Here is a 16099-nt window from a genome sequence, read left to right as displayed (position 1 = left end):
TTCAAGAGTCTTCTACATCTTTCTGGAATATTCTAAAAATTTCTTACGTAATTGAAAATATTTTAATTGGTAAACAATTTGGTCCTATTTGAATAAAATCTTTAAAAATTAAGAAACACGATTCCTAGCAGCCTTCAACAACTACTACAGCCTGGTTGAGCCTTTCGAATGATTTATGATTTACTTTCGTAGTCATAAATATAGACAACACCAAAAAGAAGCTTCACCTGCATCTAGAAGGATCTATTAAGAACTTGCCTTGCTAACAGCTGTTGTGTTTCAACTTGTTGGGGGAAAAGCACTTTTGAAGCATGCGCAGATCACCATCATAAGAGAAAAGGAAAGTGAGTCGAATCGTTTATAAACAGCAAGCATCTGTTATAAACTAAAGGCAGCTGTTGTTAATTCACACATTTACAAGCTGAAAATGTTCCTCTTACTGAAGATTGCTCTTCTGTTGGCTCTGATTCCTGCACGATTACTTCAAGTGCAGTCTGACATTCCAATATCAAAGAAAGGAACTTGTCCTACTGATGGGCATGCGACTATCGATTTGGACAGAACTCAGGTAACACCAATCATTAGTTTGCTTTAGTTTCTTTTCCATAACATTGGGTGTGCTTAGAAAAGAAAATTTCTGCCTTCACAGGCTTGTATTAGTTCGATTAGCCAGCGCGGGTCATTTTGGGATCCTGAACCAATCTCTCGAAGACCCCAGAATGGACTATAATTTCCATAGCAAATATAACCACATTTTATAACCATCTAGACCATTTATAATTTTAGTCTGAATATTTTCAATAAGTAACGTGAGATCTGTGTTTTTATTTTTGATGTAATGTGTTTTAAGAGCCAAAAGGAACTAAGGTGATGAGGCGTCAGTATATTGTGTATATAAACTGAGGTCGATCTGCCTGTTTACTGGATGAAAAACATGCAATTCCTCGCCTGAGACCGATTAACTCGACCATATCGTGAAAACAGCCCATAAATATTGCTCGCGTCATTGATGGGATTCGAACTGAGGACTTTTTCGCCTGGTGTTGGGAGGACGGTGATTATTTCAACAAGTGAGGGCCTGTGTTATGTCTTTTATGTTATATTTACGTTGTGTTTTAACCATACACGTGATGTCTGTTCATGGTGTCTACTATTTTAACGCTTGGCAGTGAGCATACTAGGTTTGCTACTTCGTGCATCGGTCTCATATTAGGGACACCCTTCGCCATGAGTTGCCTAGGTGTTGCACTACTCTAAATAAAAAAAAATGCTCCAAGAAGTATATTGATATCTTCTAAAAGTGTATATCATTAACCAGACCTGCCGGTTTCGACTTTGCTCATTGGTGGGCAGGTAGGCATTGTGAAGATCAGTGAAACCCAGTGAAACTCAAGTAAATTTAAGGCAAAAGCCTCACGCCAAGAGAGTTATGAAACATTACTGTACAAGTAAGGTACAGCCTCACTAGATAGCAAACCTAGTCTGCCCATTGCTATACAGAATGAGGCTACAACCGACTGGTACAATAATTTTTATAACTCAATACGCCCTCGTGGGTAGCACAGTCAGCAGAATCGTCATCCTCCCCACAACGGGTGGAAAATACGTCAGTTCGAGTGGAGCGAGGAATTTTTATGGTCCTTTTTCATATGAGTTAGTCGGTCTCAGGCGAGTGTACATGATTTTTTCTCCTGGAAATTCGGGTTTTTCGTCCAGCAAACAGAAAATCGACCACAGAACCACGCAATATACAGACAGTATATATGGAGGAATATGGCCTTAGTCGCTGATGCTCCTAAAAATTTAAAGAATATACATCTCTTCGTAAATTCCTTAATCTACATCCTCTTGTGGAAAGAGTTCTTAGTTGGATCTTACAAAACTTTGTATAGCCATTAATAAACTGTATTACTAAGGCATACCAGAAATTAAAATTGCAGTTCAATACTCCACAACAAATCTATGTTAGCAGTGACATAGGCAAGTAACTCCTTTAACCAATTATCTTCAAGCGCTGACAAGTTAGGCATCGACCCATTTAAATGATCTCCGTTATTTAGTAAAACAAATAATAAATTGATCGCAGTGCAATATTCTATTGCAATAAAATAAAATAACTTTCCTGTAAACGTCTTGTATTTTGAGGTCGGTTTGTTGTTTTTAAGAAATTAAACACATTGGAGAAAACTATGCAACCGTCTCAACGGACACTGGCTATATGGGCCATGGTCTTATGAGAGCAATTTTTATAGGCTGTTTTTTGTTTATGACAGATTTATTTTTGCAGTTGGGCCAAGTTTCGCTGTAGTTAGGTTTCTGTTTCTAGTATCTAATGTCTACAAACGGATTAGAAAAGTAGATCTCAGTACTGTATATCCTGTACAGATGTTTTGCCAGATGCAGGATAAACGCCAAGTGTCACATGGGAAGTGATATCAGGCAGGAAAGTGTGAACTATTCTGAGTCGCATGTCCTCAGACGGTCGTGCTAATCAACTATTCCCAAAGTCTTTCGATGGCAAGTTTTTGGTGAAACACATGTATTTTAGGAGAAACTGGAAGTAGATTTCAATCGGAACAGTTTTAGTATTAGTAATGGCCGCATGGTGCAAGAAAACCAATGGCTTATGCTGCACTAGACAAAAAAACAAAAACCGAATAAAACAATGATAAAAAATAAAATAATAATAATTAATAAAAGAAAAGGAAATTAAACCTATCATCCTATGCGCTTCCCTCGCCCGAAGGTACTATCCAGATGACCTTTGAATTTCCCCAAACTGTCGGCCTCTACCACCCATGAAGGCAACTAATTCCAGTAATTTATAACTCGCTGGCTAAAATAAAACTTCCTGCAGTCCAATCTAAACATTTCCCCCCGTAACTTGAATTTGTCCCCTAGTTCTAGCATCATTTATAATCTTGAAAATTTCGTCCTCATTCATTTTACTGATGCCTCTCAGAGCCTTAAACACCTCAATCAAATCTCCTCTATGGTGTCTAGTTTCCAAACTCTGCAACCCACATATTCGAAGTCTTTCTTCATAAGAACGCCCTTTTGCCGATCTCACCAGGCGAGTTACCCGTCTTTGCACTCTTTCAAGAAGCTCGATGTCTTTCTTTAGATGCGATCTCCATACTTGAACACAGTATTCCAAGTGTGGTCTAACAAAAGCCTAATATAACGGCTTTTGGTGTCCTATCGATAGGACAACCTGTTTACAATGCTCAGAGAATTTCATGTCTGACCGTATCGTAACGCCCAAGTCCCTTTCCTCCAGTACTGATTTTATTTGAACTCCACCAAGTGAATAAGTTATTTTGGGACTACTGTTTTCCAGGTGTAATACCTTACACTTTGTTGGATTAAAGCATAGCTGCCATTTTTCTGACCATTCCGGAAGTCTATCTAGGTCTCTCTGAAGAAGCTCAGCTTGACAGTGATCATTAACTACTCTACCAATTTTAACATCATCTGAAAGTTTAGACATCACGCCCTCTATCCCTTCAACGATGTCTTTTATGAAAATTAAAAACAACAGTGGTGCTAATACTGATCCCTGGGGAACCCCATTTCTTACTTCAACCCAATCTGAGGAATAGCCATTTATCACAATCCTCTGCCTCTTGCCCTGAAGCCATCCTGCTATCCATCTAAGGATTATCCCAGTGATTCCAACCTGTTCCAGCTTATAAAGCAACCGCTCATGTGGGATTGAGTCAAAAGCTTTGCTGAAATCTAAATAAACAATGTCGAAATTATTCCCTAAATCCAGCTCGTGAGTGACCCTTTCAAAATAGCGAACCAGATTTGTTAAACATGATTTTCCCTTTACAAAACCATGATGAGTATCCTTGAGAATTTCAATTCTATCCAAATGATCCTGAATTCCACCCTTGATCATTGCCTCCATGATTTTCCCTACCACTGAAGTCAGACTGACAGGTCGATAATTTTCCATTTCACTCTTAGAGCCGCCCTTATGTATGGGAGATACATTGGCACTTTTCCAATCCAACGGAATCTCCCCAGAGTCTAGTGATGCTCGCATAATTAACCTCAATGGTTCAATGCACTCACTTGCCACCTCCCTTAAGATTATAGGATATATTCCATCAACTCTAGGAGCCTTACTGGCCTGTAGGCTCGAAAGTTTTTTCATTTAATAATCTTGCGAAATTTCTATATCATTAATTACATATTTTTCAACTTCGCTCCCACAATTTCCCATTGCTACAAAATGTTTTTCTTCTGTAAATATCGATGAAAAATAACTGTTGAGTTCATCTGCAACGGCAGCTGGTGTATTTAATACTATTCCCTTACGTAAAAGTCCGATCTGGTTTGTCCTGCTCTTCTTGGCATTTATATATGTGAAGAATTCCTTATCTCCCCCCCCCCCCTCTTTGCTCTGTTTGCTAGTGATTTCTCATAAACTGCCTTTGCCTGTCGAACCTTTTCTGTGGCTCTATTACAGATCATCTTGTAGCTGTTATAGGTTCAGTACTTTTTATTGCTCTGTAACTTTTCCATGCCACCTTTTTCTGCTCAAGTAATGTGGCAACTGCACTATTAATCCAACTTGGAACCCTCCTCGTGATGTATTTTTTATAATGGTATATACGCATTCAAGATTAATGTTTTAAAAGCATACCACAGTTCAAATGTGTTCATTCTCTGTGCGATATCTACCCAGTTAATAGAGGCCATGTAGTACCTTAAGGCATTGTAATTTCCTTTTCTGAAATTAAAACCCATTCCTTTGCCTTTTACTGCTGCTACCTCTCTCATCGTCACCCACCGTAGAACTCTGTGATCACTTCCTGCAACTGGTTCCTCTACTGTCAGCCCTGTTATGTCATCTGATTCATGTGTGATGATGAGGTCTAGGATATTCTTTTCTCTAGTACTTTCCCTGACATGTTGATACAAATAACAGTCATCTAGTTGATTTAAAAATTTGTTTCCCATGTCGAGTTTCCTTACCATTTACTCCAATCAATTAGAGACAAATTGAAATCACCCATAATAAGACATTGATGCTTACTTGCCCGTTCCATTTGCTTTCGTCATAATCTTCACAATCACTTGGTCTGTAGATTACTCCTACTCGCATTATACCTTTGTTTCCAACTATCTCACACCATACAGATTCTATACTAGCACGTGAAACGTCTGAATCCGGGAAAGCTATCGTCGCACTCAGGCTGCTTCTGATAAGAAGCATTACCCCACCACCCCTTCTATCTACCCTATCCTTCCTAAATACATTATACAAGCCGTACTGAAACTCATCATCCCCTATTCAAGGGTGGTACCACGTATCCATAAGCCCTATTATGTCCGCGTTACTTGTTTTAACCAGCAGTTCGAATTCGCTCATTTTATTGACGACACTTCTAACATTACTGTATAAACAATTAAGATTTACTGTTCTTGTATATTTAACAACCCTAACACAACCCTTGAAGATTTTTAGGCTCTCTTCCCTGGCATTAGCTACCCGCTCACTTGAAACGTTTCTGCCCCTCAGAAGATCCAGATAATATGTCCAGTTGGGATAGTGTCAAAGTATCAAAGTATTTTTTTGTAGTTTACTGGCGGTTTCCAGGGTGTCCCCTATGTCCGCCGTTCGTTAAGCTTAATTGTGTGCCAGCAGAATCGTTTTTTTAGTTCATCTAATTAAAATTTAAGTTTAAAGTTAAGTTTAAAGTTGAAGTTTAGATCAAATCGTTTGAATGTGTTTTAGTTAATTTAAGTTAATGTTTAGTGTTTAGTTTTAGGTTAGGGTTAAGTTAAGTTTGAGTAAAGTTTAAGTTCTGTTGTGTGTTTAAGTTGAGTGTTAGTTAATTTAGTGGGCAAGTTTGGGTTTGAGTTAAGTAATTATGAAGCTGGTTTTGACATTAGTGTAGGTTCGGTTTAGGTTTAAATTTAAGTTATAGATGAGTTTAAGTTTAGGTTGTAGTTTAGGTTTAAGTTTAAGCTTAGATTTGAGTTACTGTTTAATTAAAGTTATAAGTTTAATTTATGGTTGATGTTTCCTAATTTAATTTAGTTTTAAGTTAAGCTGAAGTTAAGTCGGGTTTGAGGTAGAGTTAGGTTTAATTTAATTTTAGTTTAAGTTTAGGTTGAATGTAAGATTTAAGATTTGAGTGTGATTTATAATTATAGTAAGTATTTAGTGAGTGATAAGTACGCGAGCCTTTACGGAATTTAAGTTATCTATCGCGGTTACTATTTATAATTGTCATTAGTGTGTGTAATGTGTTGTGTATGTTGTTTGTGGCTGGCATCTGGCATTTAGCAGCAGGGGGCCGCGGAGAACTAGTCCCGACCCCCCGCTCCCGTACCGCGCCACGAGGAGGCAGCCAGATTCTCTTTTTTTTTTTTTTTTTTTTTTTTTTTCCTCCTTTCTCCCTTCCTTTAACATGGTTATAAGCTTAGTATTACGTGGTAAGCCATCCCACACTTGCAGGGCCCAATCCTGACCTAGTGTGAGGGATATCTAGGTATGTCACTTAGTCATTACGTGTTTATGGACCGTCCAAATGTAGTAGATACCACACTTGCAGGGCCCAATCCTGACCTAGTGAGGAAGATACTAGTGTTGACACATGATTTGGACTGTTCAATTGTGATGGATCCACTCTCGCAGGGCTCAATCCTGACCTAGTGCGGTGCCTCATGGTGAGTGAAAGTCTGTATTTACATGGTTTAATATCCATTTTGGCAAAGGCCCTGGCATTTTCGAGCCCATGCTGGTCTGGTGAGTTGATGGTAGTTTAGGGCACATATTGAAGACACATATTGATGACACTTAAGCGTGAGTATTGCCCAGAGTGGCATGTCCATTTGTGGTGGACCACCACGTGGTTCCAGTTTAATGACGCACATCACAGTGTGGATTGAGTCCCAGTTCGTCCAGTCCAACCAGTCAGTCCAGTTGGGATAACAGATAAGAACTCTTATGGTATGTGCAAGAGTTACTTTGACCAATATTATCAGATAAACGCGTGTCAGTATTACCCACATCCCGCCTAACTAGCAGTTTCCCTGTACCTTTAAGGTATCCTCAATAATACTGGCAAAAACTTTTGCACCACCTTTGTTTAAGTGTATCCCGTCTCTACAAAACAAATTACTTCTACCTACAAGTGTGAACCCGTTAAGATTCAAGCAGGGTTCTTTCTACTGTGGAGGCCTTGCGTAGCCTATCGGAATCAGCAGCAAACTGTAATAATAAATATCTACTAGTCATCTCCGTTGACTTCGCTGGGGCGTACGACACCATTTGGTGGCCGAGCGTCCTGGCAAGACTAAGGCACGCATACGTGCCGGCCAACTTATACTCCATAATTAGGTCATATCTCTCCGAGAGACGCATCATCGTGGAAGCACTTTATGGTAGAGTGAACCGTGATGTCCCCAGGGTTCTGTTCTGGGGCCACTCCTTTGGAACATGGTTCTGGACGGGTTCTTGGCTTTGCACCTCGGCGATATGCGCTCTCAGGCCTTTGCCGATGATTTGGTCCTCACCATTGCTGCGGATAGCAGGGCTCAACTAGAGGAAAAGGCCAATCAGGCAATGCTGATATTGCAAAACTGGACCAGAACCCACTGCCTGACGATATCAACAACAAAGTCGTCCTCCATCCTGCTAAAAGGCAAGCTTGATATACGTAGGCTGCCACAAATAAAGGTGGGATCTACCACAATAAAACTAGTGACCCAATTAAAATGTTTAGGGGTTATACTGAATGGCATTCTTTCCTTTAAACACCATCTAACTTATATCAGAGCCAAAATTAAAAGATACTCTGGATTGGTGGCTAGGATCGCCAGGCGGGACTGGGAATTAAACCAACGCATCCTGTCATTGTTTTATACACATTAGAGCAACTGTAGTAAACCGACGCATCCTTGATGCAACGCAAAGAACCATCCTACTGACAGTTACACGTGCTTGTAGAACAACCAGTACCCACGCACTGCAGGTCTTGGCCGGGGCTCTCCCCCTTGACTTAGAGATCATGCGCAGGGGAATGAACTACCACATAAAGAAAGGCATACCCCGTACATACCATGGCTATACTTTTGACGTTAATGCACCACGAAAAAATGAAAAGATAAGACTGCAAAAACACCTGGTGCAAGTTTGGCAGGAGCGCTTGGCCTACTCAAATAAGGGAAATATCACCAGGAAATTCATTCCGGACATCAACAGGATGTACCCCAGTCCCCTAACTTGGTTTAAACCTGGCTTATACACCACCTATTTACTGACTGGACACGGGGCCTTTAAAGCCAGGCTGACAACGCTGGGAATTGAGGAGGATCCGAGCTTCATAAGTTACTAACATGTCTACATGGGGCTCTTGATCTCAGATCCATGACTGACCTCGAAAATGTAGGGCTCCTTACAGACAATCTAATCCAAACCGTTCTCATAGTTCTTAACGACTTCATCCCATTAGCCACTGTGACAATAACACCTTCCATGCTCGTCTTCGAAGGACTGATTTTGATTTTCATGATTTTTCAAAAAAATTCTTCGAGAGGTACAAAACAACAGGGAACAGGTAGCACCTCTCAAAGTTTGAGCTACTTCGTTAGAAAGTTAAGCAGCGAATTAGGAGAGCTTATTCGTATCAGAGGTACATTGACACGGTCCGGTACAGTCTCATCAGGAACAAAGATATGCGACCGTTTTGGAACATTATGAAATTGAACGCCAAAAATAGAATAACACATACAACCATTGAAAGCCAAGAATGGATCGATCGTCCATCTCAGAACCACATTTTATATCAGCAGCATGTTTTAAAAGTAATACCAGCTGAAATCACCTGATGAGAATGCAAATTAACACCAATCAAGGATGGAATCTTCGACCAGTTCCAAATTGAGAAAGGTTGGTTGGTTGTTGTAAGGTTTTAAGCTCATCTGCCACTTAGACCATATTGCGCCGTACATAACATGTCTGTCTGTAAATTCAGTGTGTTCTGTGGTAGATTTGCTGGACAGAAAAACCCCAGTTTCTGGGCGAAAAAATCATGCTGTCCTCTCATGAGACCGGCTAACTCGGCCATGTAGTGAAAAAATATAACAACTATACGGACGATACCCTCATTCGATCTCAATCCCATCTAGGCCGTCTTAGGAAGACTTATTGCAGCTCGCCTCACCAGGCCACTCTCATTTAATCAGTTCTCATCATATTTATACACACATCGTCTGCACATTCTGTGGCCTCAATTAGTTTAGTGTATTTCCCCGTGATCGCCTGGCAAGACCAGACGATTAAGAGAAAGTACACCAGTTAAAATAATTTTTAGAATTGTACAGAAAATGAAAGGGGAGAATACAAATTCAAACTGCAATGGAAGGAAAGTCGCCATTATTATTTATGTTCCCTTTATGTATAAATGAAATCACATGGTAATTTATTTCTTTACAGCTCGATGGATACTGGTATTATGTTGGTGGATCGCAACCTAATATGATTAATTTGTATGGCACGTGTTTCAGTGCACTGATAACATCAGTGGATTCTCACTCGGATATAGTAATCTACTAGTAAGTGAAGTTTCCAACTATTGAAAAGATAAAATTTTAGAAACATTTAATATTTATTATTCTCCCCCCCCCCCTTCTCTCTCTCTCTCTCTCTCTCTCTCCCTTTCTCACACCCACTGTCGAATCAAAACGTTATGATCACCGACCCAATAGTGGGAATGTCCTCCTCTATCCACCAGTACCGAGGCCACACGACGAGGCATGGACTTCATAAGGTCTATGAATATTGCAGAAGGTATGTAGCACCATGTTGCCAAGATTGCGTACTATAGATCTGCAATAGTCTGCGATGGAAGATTCAAACGCCAGATCTGTCGATCCACGTAATCCCAGAGATGTTCTATGGAATTCATATCAGGAGAATTCCACGACTAAGGGAGCACCTGGAAGTCGCTTTTGTGTTCGGCGAACCACTCTCGAACAATACCTACAACCTGGCAGGGGCATTATCTTGTGGGAACACGCCTGTGTCATCCGAGATGGCAATGGCTCCGAAGGGATATACTCATCAGCCACAATGGATAGGTGGTTTTTAGCATTGAGGGCAGTTTAGGGGCACGAGGGCTCCAAGAAATTCCCAAGAAAACATCTCCCATGCCAAAACACTTCCGTAACCTACCTGTTTCTGTTCGACCAGGACATCAGAGCGAATCCTCTCCGCAGTTTGTCGCTGTACCTTCCATCCACGGTCCACACGGCATAAGACGAAACGCAATTCATCGGAAAAGCAATTTTTCAGTCGTCAATGGTCCAATGATGCCGTTCAGATGCAAACTTTAGGCGTCGTTGGGAATGGGTGGCCGTAAACATGGGTAAGTTGACCGGGCGCCTACTTGGTGGCCCATACGGAGGAAGGTTCGTTGGATTGTGGTCTTGGAAACACCTCTGGTCATCTTCTGGTTAAAGTCCATGGTCAGCCGTTTCATCGTTTTCCGTCTATCGGCTCACCAAAGTCAAGACAACCTAAGTTCACCACGAACATCGATAAGGCATGGGCGCCCGCTATTGGCCCAGCGAATAATCAGAGGATCCAAGTCCTTGAGCGATCATCATCAGTTCTCTACCACATGGTAGCCCTTGATATCCAGTACTCAGAATCAGAACTAGAGCAATACCTAGCTTCAGCTGGCCAGGAACTCAACCCACCCAAAATTGCACAACCAAGTGTAAGTAAAACGAAACTATTAGAAACAGGACATCAGAGACCATGTGTAGGACAATAAGAGTAGAATTGTTTCGCGTCCATGATTCAAACCTTACAGTAATATACATATGAGTTGTCTCCTGCCTATTCCATCAATAAATACCAAAAAAAACCAACCAGCCTATTCCACTCTAAGTTTCTGTTATGGGCTGGAGGATGGACTACAATGGGTTAACAGATACGTTGAAAACCCCTTCGTGATCTCGAAGCCAATTATGTATGCAAACTTAGGCATGACCCTATGAAAAGTTGGTTGTGGTGTTTTTATGGGTCTTTTTCACAACATGAAAGGACTTGGATCCGGTGATCAATCCTTAAGCAATAACTTTCTCACTGCAAGAATTTTACTACAGGAAAACCTTTTAATGAAAATCCCCTCGGTGAGAATTTCTTGCAAGGATTTTCCATACGTTTGTGTAGCCAGACATTGAGAATTCATTGCACATTAAAAGTTAACATTGTACTTTTTTTTTATTGATCAATAAGAATATGAATGTAAGATATGGAATGAATACAACATGGATTCTTCTCCTTATATAAGTTCGTGTGAAGTTTGCCCAGCCTCGGGAAATCATTAAACGGTCCAATTTTCTTTCTTTCTTTCTATTTTTTAGATCTTCAGAATATTTGTTATGATACATTTACACTTCCCAGAACTCTCCAACATTCCACAGAACTTTGGGAGTACCTTGGGTGACTAAGAATAAAGTTGGTATGAAAATGGGTCCGAAAGCACCTTCTTGTTAGGTTAAAGCTACTTGAAAATTTGAAAGTCGAATAAGGAGTGAAACATTATTTCATTTTCTGTGAATTACCAGTTGTAACCTAATGCATGACAATGACACCTCTCACGGCCAGTTGCAATTGGTTACCTTCATCCGACTATCTGTGCCATCAGAGCATTGGCACTCGCTGTAAGCAAGTGATTACGATTGCTGTTGCTGGACATCGTCTATAAAACAGTCCATTTCGAATCCCCCTGAAGACAGGTGGAATTCTTATAGGCTTTTTCCATACAGTGGAAGAATTTCTCGACTGAGGATTGCACGGTTCCACCTATGTAAATTCCTCTTTTTGGACTAATAAAAGAAGCAAAGTGACAGTGAAAAGCACAGTTTAGAGGGACAATACACTGACGCCTCATAACTTTAGTGGTCTTATCAAAACACAAATAGAACTCAATGGCTGAAATGACTGCAATAGCCGAGAAAAGGATCTAATTCCATTATCACAATCTGTGACCACCTGGGATGGAAACAAAAAATGTTGTATTTGGCATTGATAGCCAGAGAATTCTTGAAGCTTTGACTAACAAAGAAGGCGCCTCCAGACTCATACAACAGACTACCTCTTTTTTTTCCATTCTTTCTTTCATTTATGTGTAATGTAGCATACATCTGAATCAATCATTCTACATAGAGTATAATGGTTATGTGATAAGTTCTATCTCTTTTATTACTTACAGTCTAGGAGAAATCTTCGGAATGAATATGAGAGTATTTCAAAAGGACACAGGATATCATCGATTTATAATTGGAAGAGAAGGCAAGTATGATTGCTACTCACAAGTTAGTTAATGTACGCATTGCACTACATTTCAGGCGCATTAGCAAATAGCAGCAATTCGTGATTTATAACAAAATAAGCAACCCATCGACATTGAAATTGTTAAAATTCCTTAATTCCTTAAATATTCTAAGAAACAGCTGAATTGGGCCAGAGCTCTTGTTCCAAAAATGGGAAGTAAACCCGAACTATCCCAGGAGCCAACAGAATATACGTTGAGCATTTGGTAGCAGTCCGCATTGCTACCAATTGTAGGGGATTTGGGGTGAAGCGAAAGAAGGCTGTGAAATGGTAACTGGAGCTGAAAATTTCCCAGGGACCACAGGACATAGGTTGAAAATTTGGTCTCGATCAATATACTCTCATTTACATTAATAGATTTCTCTAATCAGGGGAGGCTATGATTGATTGTAAAAGCTTTCCAGCGACCAATGGATCATAGGCTGAAAATGTGATAATAGCTGACATTCCAGTTCTGAAATCATGCCACATTTCAACACAATTTTGTAGAAGTCCTCTGACTATCCTTCAAACCATCACTCGGTAGCAGAAATAATCACCTCATCATCAGCGGAAAAGTGTTTTCCACAAAGAAAGGACTTCAGGGCAGGAAAGAGGAAGAAATCCGAGGGTTCAAGGTCGGAAGAATAAGCAAGATACGGCAACGCGTTGTTGTTGGGTTTGAGCAGCATCAGCAACTAAGGCCATATTGCTCCGTGTATACTGTCTGTAGATTGCACGGTCGATTTTCTGTTTTCTGGAGACAAAACCTGAGTTTCCGGGAGAAAAAAACATTCTACCCTCGCCTGAGACCGACTAACTCAGCCACATTGTGAAAAAGCTCCATAAAAATTCCTCACGTCATCGATAGGACTCGGACTCAGGTCTTTTCCACTTCGATTCTGCCAACTGTGCTACCCACGAGGGCAGGAAATAGATGTCAGGGAATTTTTTCCCCTTAAAAATGTTTCTAGAACTAGTTTTATAATATACAAGAATTCTCTGTAATACAGTTTTTTTTCAGTGAAAAAAAAAACGAATTTACACGTACCATATGACTCCAATATTCTTGTTTTGGTTTTCCAGATTTTCTTGAACCATTCGAAATATCCTTTGCTGTAGTAAGGAGGGTTCCTGGAAACCATGAAATCTTGTCCATATGTTTGCAATTTGGAGAGGAAATCAGGCATATATGTGAGTACAATTTTATTTCCCTAAGTGCTATTGAATTTAATTATATCACTTAATGGAGTGTTCGCGAGCGTTAGACCAGCAAATGAAAAAAAACTTCTTTATTTGAAAACTTTGTTTCTTTTGATTATCAGCAGACAGCCTGAGATACCTTGTCATTAAGCGAAAGAAATTATTTATTTTAATATTTGTTTAGAAAATAAAAAATTAAAATACACGAGGTGCGGAAATAAAGTTCCCGGACTGGTGCTGTTGAGGTCATATTCGATGAATTTGAAAATAAACGAAATGGTATGTTGTAGTTCAAACTTCCCACAATGGATGGTGGTACCACTTTCCTCAGCAGCGTTAACTTTCCAAATTTTTCTTTAAAAATGTTAAAAACCATTTATAGTGATGAAACGTTAAGTCGTACCAGTGTGTTTGAATGGTATAAGTGGTACAAAGATGGACGTGAGGATGTTCGCATGCTCCAAGAAGTGGGCGTCGTCAACCTCTCGAAATCAGGACAGAGTTGTAAAAGTTCGAGAAATTATAGCAAGAGATCGTGGTTTGGTCCTCAGAACGATGGCTGATGAGTTGTATGTGAATAAGGAGACGATTCCTCAAAAAATTCTGGATGAAGATTTAGGGAACAGAAAGATCTGTTCAAAATTTGTGCTGCACAGCTTAACGATGAGCAGGAGCAACGAAGAGTGTCATCATGCAAAGATTTCATCCAGACTTGTCAAGACAACCTTTATTTCCTCGAATATACGGTCACTGGAAATGATTGTTGAGTGTTTTAGTAAGATCCAGAGATGAATTGTCAGAGAATACAGTAGACTTCAAAATGAGCAATGAGTTTCGTCTAGGATCAAGACGATGCTGATCGCATTTTGGGACAAACAGGGTGTATTTCCCAATGAATTCGTAGAGGAGTGGAGGGACTGTCGTGCAATAAGAACCAGCTACCATTCCCGGCTGAGGCAGCTGGATCTTGTTCACAACAATGCTCTCGTCCATTCCGCACCTGTTGTGAAGACATTTCTGACGAAACATGGCATTGTACAGCTCAACCATTCACCCTACTGTGCTGATCTAGCACCATCGGGCTTCTTCCTCTTTCCCAAGGTGAAAACTGCCCTCAAAAGGAAAAATATTCCATCGTCTCTTTGGACACCTTCGCTGAATCTTTTAAGAAACTTTTAGAACGGTCTAATAAGTGCATTCAATTAGGTGGTGATGACTTTGAATAACAATAAAACCATTTTTAAGCTCCTTCACTTTTTTTTTCTTTTTATTGTACCAGTCCGGGAACTTTATTGCCACACCTCGTATATATTTACCTCCAATAATAATAAAATAAATTAAACAAAAAACTTTTTACCGATTATCATTTATACTCTCTTTTTCAGCTCAATTTTACGTAATTTCTCGATTCCCCAGTATACCGGAAGTCGAAAAACTGGAAGTGATGAAGTTCCTGAACGTTAGCACGACCCAAATGAAATTCGTGAATCACAAAGTGGAGTGCCAAGAAGATTCGGAGGATCAGTAGGTTGGAAGAAGTGATTAATTTGAAACATTTATAGATTCGATTTTAAGTTATTGGATGCACTGAGATGCGCGAGCATCATGGGAAGCTTCTGTTAAAAAGAAATAAGGATGAAAAGGATATTTGGTAAATTATCAACCGATTGTCATTTATTGATGAAGGAGAACTTCTTTCTATTTATAGATTAATAAATTAAAGTTCCCTTGTTTTTAAGGGCTCCGCGAATGTTGTTGGTTATTATATTTTATATAATTATAGGAATAAGTGTTTGTTTTCTCTTTCTCTCTTGTGTGTGAAATAATCAAAATTAAAAACGAATATACAAAAAGGGTGTTGATTGGGCACAACATATCACGTAGAGTGAGTCAATACAGGTTGGTCGATTTATGGTAAATGCCAAAGCAATTAAAGACTTGAGGCCCCAGTATATCTGTAAAATGTCCATTCTTCGGGCTGGTTTGCCTAAGAGTCAATGATTCTTTTCAGATGGTGGATAAGTTATTTGGTCATGGGAGATGGTTGCATGATTTGTTTTTCAGACAATCAGCGTCACGAGTTTTTAATCCAAAAAGTGGACTGACAACCAAATTTACAAACGAATGGGTGTCCAAACATTGCCAGAACTTGTGCGAGACAGCGAAAATGCCCCGGACACGCACTTCACAAATTGGTGAAGTATGTGTCCCGGGCATTGGTGAAATATGTGCTCTTATTCGAATTAGTCCCATCTTTTAGCAACATCAGGTGGGACAGAGTCTCGAATTGAGACAATGAGAGCTCCATTGAGACTGGCCAACCTTCCCGTGGTGTGGACGAGTACCTAGAATCATCTCTCTAGGTGATTGATGTTTCTGGGTAGCCAAGAGGCTCAGGTCTTTTCCACACAGGGTTTGGAAAAGACCTGAGTTCGATTCTACTAACTGTGCTACGCACTAGGGCCAAACACAGTATCTTTAACCCTATTAGCCCTAAGTTTCCTTGGCTCAAATTACAAACTGATAAAGCAAACCAGTAATGAAATGAGG

At 40.0% G+C, this 16099-nt stretch overlaps 1 protein-coding gene across 1 annotated transcript; it reads left to right on the top strand.

Moving 5' to 3' along the window:
- The first annotated feature begins 427 nt into the window (after positions 1-427).
- LOC150084281 (uncharacterized) lies at positions 428-15077 on the top strand. The gene is made up of 5 exons (XM_090376171.1): positions 428-568; positions 9458-9576; positions 12246-12325; positions 13433-13540; positions 14935-15077. The coding sequence occupies exons 1-5, from the start codon at positions 428-430 to the stop codon at positions 15075-15077; spliced, it is 591 nt and encodes a 196-aa protein (XP_090232297.1).
- The last annotated feature ends 1022 nt before the right edge of the window (positions 15078-16099 follow it).

Source organism: Mastigoproctus giganteus, chromosome 6 (genome assembly GCF_048544385.1).
Source record: "Mastigoproctus giganteus isolate SK-2022 chromosome 6, ASM4854438v1, whole genome shotgun sequence".
Taxonomy (NCBI): Eukaryota; Metazoa; Arthropoda; class Arachnida; order Uropygi; family Thelyphonidae; genus Mastigoproctus; species Mastigoproctus giganteus.
Note: the sequence above shows the minus strand (reverse complement) of the source record. Positions and strands in the feature narration are given on the sequence as shown.